The 10,604-nt window shown below is 43.9% G+C and overlaps 1 protein-coding gene across 1 annotated transcript in view; it reads right to left on the bottom strand.

Annotated features, from left to right (window-relative positions):
* Positions 1-8,471: 8,471 nt before the first annotated feature.
* Positions 8,472-10,604, bottom strand: part of AHCTF1 (AT-hook containing transcription factor 1) — a 64,595-nt gene continuing 62,462 nt past the window's right edge. The window contains exons 35-36 of the mRNA XM_018559970.1: positions 10,046-10,223; positions 8,472-8,796 (exon numbers count right to left, since the gene is read on the bottom strand). Coding sequence (XP_018415472.1) covers positions 8,604-8,796; positions 10,046-10,223 — 371 coding nt within the window. The 3' untranslated portion in view covers positions 8,472-8,603. The remainder of the gene's footprint in view (positions 8,797-10,045; positions 10,224-10,604) is intronic.

Genomic DNA, 10,604 nt, shown 5'->3' with positions numbered 1-10,604 from the left:
GTGCCATTCATCCCTAGTGTCAATGGCGGTGGTACTTTGAAGGATCAGTGGAGGGAAGGAACTTTGGAGTGTTGATGGGGGAGGGATCCTTAGAGCAGGGATGATGTGGTTACTTTGGAATGGAGTGTTGATGGGGGTAGTCTAGAGCAGTGAATGGGGGAGAGCAGTGAAAGGGGGAGTAATTAAGAGTCTACAGATTAGGCACACATTACCCACACAGAGTAAAGCAGGTGTCAGACACCCACCGACATGGTGTTTTTCTCCTCTTTCTTCCATTTCTATTTCTTTCCCACGCTGGCTATATGTGAGCCTGGCTCAAGAATTCCACCTGCTCCTTTAACTATCATAGGAGCACTCCCACTTAAGAGTGGCTCCACTTGGGGTATCAGGCGAGCCGTGAGAAGTGGGGTGGCAGGCATGATAGTCAAAGCAGGTGGGAGTCTCAATCAATGCCAGCGTTCTGGTACGGTCAGAAAAAATGCTACATGCACTACTTTTTCTGACTGCACCGGACCGGAATGCAGGCATTGATGTGACACACGTTCGTATGCGGGCAATCGCACTGCGGCTGGGGGCATGGCTGCAGTGTCATTGACTTCAATGCACCGCCACGCCCCCTCCTGCCCCTGAAGTTGTGATCCTTCGGCAGCTTTGTGAATAGACCCCTAAGTGTGGATACGGGAGCACAGCTTTACACTGAAAGTTCGTTCATTGATTACCTGGATGTGTGGAGTGAAGCACTGGGACACGCCTATGATGATTGGAGCACAGCACAGTGTTATTATACATTTCTATGTGGCACTCTTTATATATCTGGTTGATGGACACTTTTTTGTATTTGTTGTTATAGTATGGTATATATATTTTGAATGACTGTTTCCTATAGGGCTACACTAATATTATATAGATTTTTTGTTCCGTGTCTATTTTCACATTTGAGAGTCAGCAGCTAGTTAAATATTCAAATTAGATTAGCACAATATGCTGCAGAATTTGCTGCAGAATATGCTGCAGAATTTTTTTAAGGATAAGAGAAAGGGAGCACGGACTGTGTGTTTTTATAAATAAGATGATGTTTATTATTATTATGACCTTATCCTCTTAGTGACACAGCTTCAGAAAATGTTTTCGCTTCTGGGGTCCGGAGCAAGTTTGCCATTTTTGCTGTGTTTATTTAACCATAATTTTCATCTTCCTTATGGATTGCACCTATACACTGGGATAGGCACGAACCAAGGCTGTGGTGGATTTTCCAAAGTACAGACCTTAGTGAAGGAAACCAAGGTACATTTCAAATTAAAACCATAAAAAAAACCTTTTTCTAGTCTCTGGCCTAGTTCCACAAGTACAAATAAGTTTAAAATAACATTTATATAAATACTGCTTGTGACATACTGTTATAAAATGCTTGCAGTGGCAGCAAACAGCTGGTGCCCAAGGTTGAATAAGAGCCCGATGCTGGGGGGGCTTTTCTCTGTGTTGGTGTGGTTATTGAGAGTGTAAAATGTCCCAGCATTGGTGGTCAGTGGGAATGCTAAATGTCCCATTGTTGGTGGTCAGGGGGTACAAAATGTCCCAGAGTGAGTGGTCAGTGGGAGTGCAAAATGTTCCAGCACTGGTGGTCAATTGAAGTGCAAAATGTCTCAGCGTTGGTGGTCAGTAGGAATGCAAAATGTCCCAGTGTTGTTGGTCACTGAGAGTACAAAATGTACCTGTGTTAGTGGGAGTAACAGTGCCCCTGCGACAGAGGGAAATTATACCACAACATTGGTATTCAATGAGGCTTTGGAGACTCCATGTCACAACCTTGACTGTACAAGCCCTTTGTGTACAGTGGCTGCCCCACTTGCAATGTCCTTCTTGCAGGGCTTTCTCAATGCAGGGGCTGGATTACAACAGCCAGCTGGCTAATAGTGAAAGAAATTTAAAATGAAGCAAAAGTACACAAACGACTGTGCGATACACCAAACAAATGCAAATAACACAAAAAAATAAAATAAACCAAACTTCCCTAAATACACCAGAAAAAGTCAAAGAACTCTACCCTAAATACACAATAATAAAAAAAACACAAATCAAACATTTCCTATAAAGCACAGCAGCCAGCAGCAGGTGCCCATGGCTGAATATAGGCCTGATGCTGGGGTGGGGAGCCTTTGCAGAGGACAGAAGTCTGTCCTCTGCAAAGGCTTCCCCCACCCCAGCGTCGGGCACCAAGCTCAGCTGCTGCTGTCCCCCCCAGACATCTGCTTACCCTTCTTTCCACTCCAGCAGCCTCGGCTCCTGCCTTGCTCTTCACTCCTGCACGCTAAAAAGCAAGCTCCGCCCCCCAAAAAGAAAAAACCCTTCCTGCACTCACTGGAAGGTACCAAATACTGCAATTGTACAGGGGGAGTTGGGGCCAGGACCGTACCAAGTCCCTTACAACTGTACGCCGCGGACCTGCAAGGACCACTCACGGACACCTTGCCGGTCCTTCCCCATACATATTATATACCATTTTTCAAAACACAAAATGGGTTCAATTTGATGTGAGATATGCATATATAAATTCTTTTTTTTAAAATAAAAAATGCAAAAAAACAAATTATTGCTGTGGCAATAATAATGTGTAGATAATTAGCATAGCTAACAGAAAGTATTCAAAATAAATTATTTTATTTGTCCTGATTTAGAGGGTATATCATATGTCTGGGATTTTAGTTTATTTTGGGAGTTATAGGTCACAAAATACAATATTAGTGTAGAACAATTTTAGAGTGTGGTATGTTTGTCTCCTATCTTCAACTGCTTCCTGTCCGGTGAGTGGATGTTTTAAAACGTCCTTGTGCGCGCTCGAGGGGAAACTGTCAGAATTTTAAACATACGGCTGTAGAGCCACCCGAAAGCTTGTATGTGGTGCCGCCGCATCCCCCTGCCCCTGCTTCTATCACTCTCCGGCTACAGAAGCTGGAGAGAAGCTGGTGCAGCAGGCTCTTTGAGGGTCCGTAGATGACATTAGTGCTCTTAAAGACCCTTGATGTCTCCATCAGCACTATATTTGCCTATAATTTTTCACTAAACATATTTTTTTGTAAACTTTGACTTTTTAAAACCTGTTTCCTGCTTTCATAATGTTCAAAAATGTTAAAAGCTTTATTTTTTTATTTGTACATTTTATTTTTTTTAAACTAGGGGGCACTAAGGGGTTATTTTGTTATTTACAGGGGCTTTGATACTTAGTATCTCTGCGTAGAATACAGTATACTCCTCAGAGATACTTTGACTTTTGTAACACAGCCGGCTAGCAGCTTACAATACACAGTGAGCTGCTGGCACCTCTGTGACTGTCACGGCTCTGCGATCACAGAACTGTGACCACCTAATCTGCCTCGGACCCTGGGGGACCCATCAACAGTAGTAACTCCATGAAGGGACCAGTGCTCGCTGTACCGAATGATGGGATTATCCTGTCACTGGTCGTTAACGAACTGAACGATCATGACGGGATAATCCCATCATCGGTTGGGAAGGAGTTAAAGAGCATATCACATTGTAGGAGGTATGCATGCAAAAATCTAGAAAATTCCATGGGGTTAAAAAACTGCACATAACGCTTACAAACTGGTATGTTGAATGGCTTACACCAAAAGTGACCATCCAATGCGTATTTTTGTGGTCAGAATTTCAGATTGTTAGACCCTTACTGTGGAGGAACTGTTGTAAATGATTCCATGGTCTTTTAAAAATGCAACACAACATGGTGGCAAAATATAAAAATGAACAAAATAAAACATGGAAAAAAAATTATTTACATCAACCAAAGTTGAATTCTTTCATTATTTAACAATGTCGTGTAAACTTATTCGGAGCTATAAAAATTTAATATCCTGAAAGGTCTCCTGAGCTTATTATACTGTACTCTGACATTGATATATTTATGAGGACAAGTTCAAGCAAGTCATATAGCTATTCTTATCTGTTCCTGATTGCTGCATAATCTCTGGTGCCCTGTCAGTAACCTCTCATTACTAGTGAATACATCATCTCAGTAAAGAGGACCTCAGTATCCTGTTGTGTCATCGAAATCGACTTTTCATGCACCCAGTGCTAGGAAGTAAGAGTTAATTTATGCAGTAAAAAAATAAAAATTGATATTAATGTTCTTACAAGCACAACAGCTGTACTTTCTCTGTCAGTCTCGACTGGCTCCTTGGCGACGCCTCCTCCATCGCGGTCTCTGCCTTTGCCGCTCCGTCCCCTCACGTCCTCTCATCTCCGCCTCGATCTCACTCTGTTTCCAGCCGTCTCATGCCGCTCAGTCCCCCGGCTCCTCCCGTCCTCTCAAATCTCCTCCCACATCTCCCTCTGTCTCCACCCCCTGCCGCTCCGTCCTTCTCCTTAATGTTTTGTGGCCTGAACCTGGGCTCGCATGCCATAGGTTCGCCACCACTGGCCTAGGGTAAGAAGGGGTGAAACTAGGGATGTCCTGATACCACTTTTTCAAGACCAAGTACTTTCCCTCAGGTACTTGCTGATACCAATTACCAATACTTTTTCTTAAAGGGACATGTAATATTTTTTTCTAAAACAATACAGACTAATGATTTTAGGGCAGTTTCTCACCAAAGCTGCGTACAGATCTCACCAGGCTTTGTATAGGTGTCACCAGGGCCGCATGTGGGTCTCTCCAGGGCAGGTGCTGGGCTGAACAAGAGGGTGCCGGCTCTGAGGCTGTATGTGCGATGTGGGGCTGTCCTTGGCTCTGCCAGTCTTGGGAAGGAGGAGGAGATATGGGACTGGACAGTCACTACCAAAGACAGCTACTGTCAGGTCACCAGCAGGCTGTAAGAGGTCTCCACAAATTTAAAGGGCCTTTAGTATCAGGGCATGTACTTGTGAAAATGCCCGGTATCGGTATGGGGACATCACTAGGTGGAATCATGCATAATGGTTACATAGAGAGTCTCTCTAATTTCCATCTCAAAAGCAATTCCACGGGTGACACAGAAGTATACAGGTTCCTTAACTTCCTATACATGATTTCATCCAAATGCTATTGCTACCGTCACCATGAAGCCACACAGCTCTGACCCCTATAGAAGTCACATTGTCTACTTTTACTTTAGTTACACTCTTGGTGACAAGGGAGTTTCATAAGAAGAATTTGATTATACAAATTCAACATCTGACTTGCATATTAAAACTGGTTAAATATCACTGGCATGAAAACATATTGTGCGACCCTAGCCTTACTGCACAATAAGGCTGCCAGTTTAGACACGCACTTCACAGAGGTGATAGCAAAAAGGAATATGACCATGTTGGTGAAAATTGAGAGATGATTGCACTTTATAAACCACCATCTGAACCAGAGACAGACACGAGATTTAGAACCCACAGTGTTACTGACTGACATTTGGTAGTGCTGAGAGCCAAACACTGATCCAGACCCACCTGTAAGAAGGAGAGGAATAATTCCGCAAATAATCTCCTGAGGTTATGGTCAAGTATGCTAGACGATGACAGACCCTAAAAGAAATTTCCTAGATTTAAGCATCATGGGAATCATTGATTCAGAGATGCCAATATCTCTCTGAACCTGGGCTTAAGGTGGTTAGTAAAGCGACTGTAAAGCAGGATGGTAAGTTGGTCCTTAAGACAGAAGACCAATCTGATGAGTGTCTGCCAGATGTCTTAACAGGCCGAAGTACTACATCTTCCTGGGCCATTCCAAAGCAGTGAGGATCTAGAATGTTGTTCAGGAGATGAAATTTCTCCTACAACAAAGTCCCCTGCACTGACAAGGTGCCCAGGACTCATCCCCAGCCCAACAGGCTGGAAATCATAGTGAGGATCCTCCAAAAGACAGTTAAAAAAAAAAGGACTTCTCCAATTCCAGAGCTGCATTGCTGAACCACCAAGCCAGGGACAACTTGGGCCTTAGTACTACATTGAGTGGCCAGATTATTATGACCACCCAATCAGTACTTCGTTGGGCCACCTTTTGCCTTCAATACTGCAGCGATTCTTCTTGGCATTGACTCCATGAGATGTTGAAATGTGATGCGAGGAATCTGACACCATGCCTGATGAATAGCACTGTCGAGTTCTGTGAGATTTGATGGTTGTGGAACCAGCTGCCAGATGGCTCTTTCAACTTCATCCCACAAATGCTCAATTGGATTGAGATCTGGTGATTGTGGGGGCCACCTAAGCAAGGTAAAGTCTACCTCATGTTCTTGAAACCACTCCTGCACAATACGAGCACCGTGGCATGGCGCATTGTCTTGTTGGAAGAAGCCATCTCCATTGGGATACGTCATCAACATGATAGGATGAACTTGATCAGCAACGATACTTTGGTATGTTGTGCTATTCAGACGTTGTTCCACACGAATTAAAGGGCCCAAATCATGCCAGGAAAACATGCCCCAAACCATAACACTGCCCCCACCAGCATGAAGGGTTGTACTCATGCATCTGGGGTGCATGCTTTCATGCTGTTCCCGCCAAATTCTCTCTGCATGATGCAACTGGAAACGTGATTCATCGGACCACATGACTTTTTTTTCCAATGCTCGACTGTCCAATCCTTGTGTTCCTGTGCGAATTAGAGATGTTTTATCTTGTTAACTGCAGACAGCAAAAGGCGTTCGAACAGGCCTTCGGGTTCCATATCCCATACGAGGCAGTGTACGGCGAACAGTGCGTTCAGAGATCATTTGAGAGGATCCCCGACTAAGATCTGCAGTAATTTTATGCACTGTTGCCCTTCTGTTGTCTTGTACCAGTCTTGCCACTCTCCGTTCTGCCCTAACATTGACTAGTCGCTGACGGCCACAATTCGCACGTTCACACCCAGATTTTCGGTTGACTGTCCAGTCTTTAAACACTTTAACAACAGCTGCTCTTGAACATTTAATGAATTCTGCGGTTTTGCAACATCTTTGCCCATTCTGTCAGAGTCTGAGAGATCAAGGCAGAAGCCAGAACCGGGCACATCAGGGCCCCCCCAGAGTACATAGTCCGCGAGACCGCCTCCGCTGTCCTATTGGTGGGGTCCCAAAAGGACGGGGAGTCCTCCACTGGGATAACCGTAGCCTTATTCAGGCGAGAAACCGGAGGGGGAGACTTCCATTTAGACAAAAAGGCCTCCTCGAAAAGGATAGCGAACAGATAAACATCTCGGAACTGCGAATGACGTTGTAGGTTGATTCCACTCTCTAAATGAAATCATCGAAAATAGGGATGTAGGGGAACACCTTAGCGAAATGCCTACACTTAGGTGTCCTGAACTGGCGGCAATGCGGAAGAATCAGGAACGTCCTCAAGTTTGAGGATCTCCCTAACCACCCGCATCATCACCGAGACCAATGCACGCTCCTGACCCAGGAACGAAGCCACCGACTCCTCCTCACTTCACGACTCCGGCTGGGAAGAACCTCCAGGATCAGGGCGAGGGGACACCGTGGAAAGCTCCCCTTCCTCCTTGGACTCCCCTGACGGTAACGCCACAGAGGGCCCAGCAGACGGCCAACACTGACTGACAAGCCACACTGCACCCATGAGGTATGGGGAAGGAAGGGAGATACAGGGGCCCAGTGTATACTAAGCTGTGGCCCCCGCCACAGGACCCGGACACTCACAGCACGTCGCCCACACAGGGGACTGGTCATTCAGAGAGCCATTCAGCAGGTAGGGTCCACCCACACATCCCCATACCAAGTGAACTCCCCCAGTATCACTGGCCGACTCTAGCAGCACGAAGGGGAAGCCGCGCCCCAGGACCGTGGTCGCGGCGCCGTCCAGCCTGTGTGGGCCGCTGTGACTGTCAGGCCAAGACCTTCAGTCATATGCACCCCACTGGGCCAAAAGGCCCACAGGTGTCGATATAAAAGTTGGAGCCGAACCACCGTAGCGGGACTGCATGCGCTCGTTCAGGGGAGACTCCAAGGATCTATAATCATCCAGCATGTCCCCCTGGCAACACTTGCCTGGACAATGTAACATTATCTTTGCTTGTCCAAAGCAATGCATTATGGGATATGTAGTCTTGAGAAATTGAGACTAATCACATAAAGCAGCAGGGAAAGTGATACAAAGCACACTGGGAATCCAGGAAGTTGATGAAAGTGATGGGCAGACAGAAGTAAGCAATCACTACATAAAGTAAAAGGGATTTTTTTCCCAAGCTTTGATTGCATCAAAAACTATAAAACATTTACCTATTACAATGCTGATGTTATAACAGGATAGTGTATTTTGTGACTTTAGAACTCCTTTAAAATAATTTGTGATTAGATGACGTGCCCCATTTTCAAATAACAAAAAAACATTTCAAACTTAAAATATTTTAATGCAATCGTTTTATTTACCATTCCGTGAAACTATAATACATATTTTATAAAAGGTATGAAGTTTTAATACAAAATAGAAAAAAGAAACCTTTTGCATGGGAAGAATACTCTTCCCTTTTTGTGAAGTAGATTTTTAAATTTACACCTTTAAGAACATTTACAATAATTTATATAAATTATCCTCCCCGAGACCAGTGGTGTTTTAATATATTTTAATATTACAGTTAATACACATGCAGAATTTAAAAAAAAATAAAATCGTAATCATCTGATCTTCCGGCGTGTTACAGGCTTTGATGCTATTCTTCTCCTGGTTTTTCTCTGCTGATTCTGGTTCAGTGCTTTGGTTTCCGTGGATGCTGACTTTGCACCTTCTGAGTCAATATTTGGACTTTCTGGTGGTGAAAGAAGCTGAATTTCTACCGGTGGAGGTGACCAAGTTGCTTTATCTACTGGCCTATAAAAGAAAATTACACTAAATAAAACAATGAAGTAAACTCCAGAGGGGTAAACTAGCTACAGTATAATAAAAAAAGGTACTACTGTGGAAATATAGATTTCCCCAAGTTTATTGCTTAAACTCCGCGTATACAGAAAATAAAAAGTGGTCTTCCTGCTTGGTTTGGATTTCAGTGTACCAAAGGCACTATATATTGCAAGCCCAACATTGCGAGTCCCGTTTGCTGGACTACAGAACTCTGCCTATCCCTCAACACTTGTAATTCCACTCGCATACATTGATTTTATTCCCAGCAAAACACTACTACCTTGACTCCCAAGAGCCTTTGTGTGTCAGGAAAGGGCTTTTGAGAGATGTAGTTCTGAGGGCATGACTACTTTCAAAAGTAACCAAGTTCACTGCAGCTGCTCCTGCAAGATCACTATGCTGCTTGGTGATGAGGTCACTGGTAGCAATAAAATAGGATTTCTGGACTCACTGTAAAATACTTTTCTTGGTGTCCATTGCGCAACAGAGGAAGTCTTATGCTTTTGGGTTATACTGCCACCTACAGGAGGATTTGGACAATGGCAAACAAAATAAATTTGCAGGCCAATTGAGGATAAACTAGTAGGACTCTGGGTCTGTTGGGTCTGTTGCACTCAGTACTAAGTTGAGGGGGGGGGGGGGGAAACCTCTACTAGTAATCCAAAATACTGTGCAAGGATTTAAGCTGAAAACTTTATTGCATAGTCCTGCCACTGTTCATGTTTGGTCACATTAATTCCTCTCACCTACTCAGTTTGAAGGTCACCTGCTATAGTCACATGATCAATCTTGGAGTTGTAATGAGAAAAACTGCTGAGTGAAGCAGGCCGCCAGGTGTAGGAAACTGCACTTCTGCTGGAGTTCTACACTGTACAGAACACCCCTACTGTAGTCATGGCTACAAGGAAGCTGTATTCTATTCAAATTACCAGTACGAGAAATCAAAGCAGGTTTGCAGATTTTAATGGAGAGGAACTACAAAATGACTCCATTATACTGTATATGTTTTTTTTTTAAAAGGATAGCAAAGTTGCTATTTAACATACTCAAAAAATAACAAGAAGGTTGAAAACAGAAATAAACAGCACAGCTTCTAAGTATATAACAGCAAAGGAATTACACAGTAAACATTACCCAAGAAATATGGCCTACTATCCCTTACCTCTAATGTTAGTATTAGGGGGATATTAATGTGTTACCATGCAGAAGAACCACTTACTTCTCTGCTTTGCTTCCTTTATGCTTAGGAGGTCTTCCCCTTGGTCGTTTTATTATTTGCTCTTGAGGAACCTTTCTAGTTGTCCTCCTTGTCCTCAAAGAAGGGGGAGAGAAGATGTACTGAGGAGTGATAGGGGGCTGTATAGACCCTGGAGAGATGGACAGAGCCACTGGTTCAACTAAACAAAACAAAAAAATAATAATATACGATTACAAAGTATACACAAATGCAACAACTCTATTTCTCAAATCGGCTTCCCTTTCACCGTTAGAACACATTTATCAACAAGCGTATGGAGGATCTAGGGGCCAAAAACTTAAAAAAGGTACACAGTTCAGGTTCTGGTGTATATGGTTTTACTGGAACGAGCTCACTTCTACACCTCAATACAGCACAATCCTCAGAAAATACCCACGAGCAATGCTCATGGGTAATTTATATTGCTAATAGAATGCCTCTCCTGGAAGCTTGAGGCTGTGGGGTGGGAGATTGGCTTTGCCTTTTCTTTCCATTTACCTTCCCCCCCCCCCCGGCGCGCTCGTGTTTTTTTTTTTGTCAT

This window comes from Nanorana parkeri, unplaced genomic scaffold (genome assembly GCF_000935625.1).
Source record: "Nanorana parkeri isolate BGI_ZX_2015 unplaced genomic scaffold, ASM93562v1 scaffold424, whole genome shotgun sequence".
Taxonomy (NCBI): domain Eukaryota; kingdom Metazoa; phylum Chordata; class Amphibia; order Anura; family Dicroglossidae; genus Nanorana; species Nanorana parkeri.
This window is presented reverse-complemented; position numbering and strand designations above follow the sequence as displayed.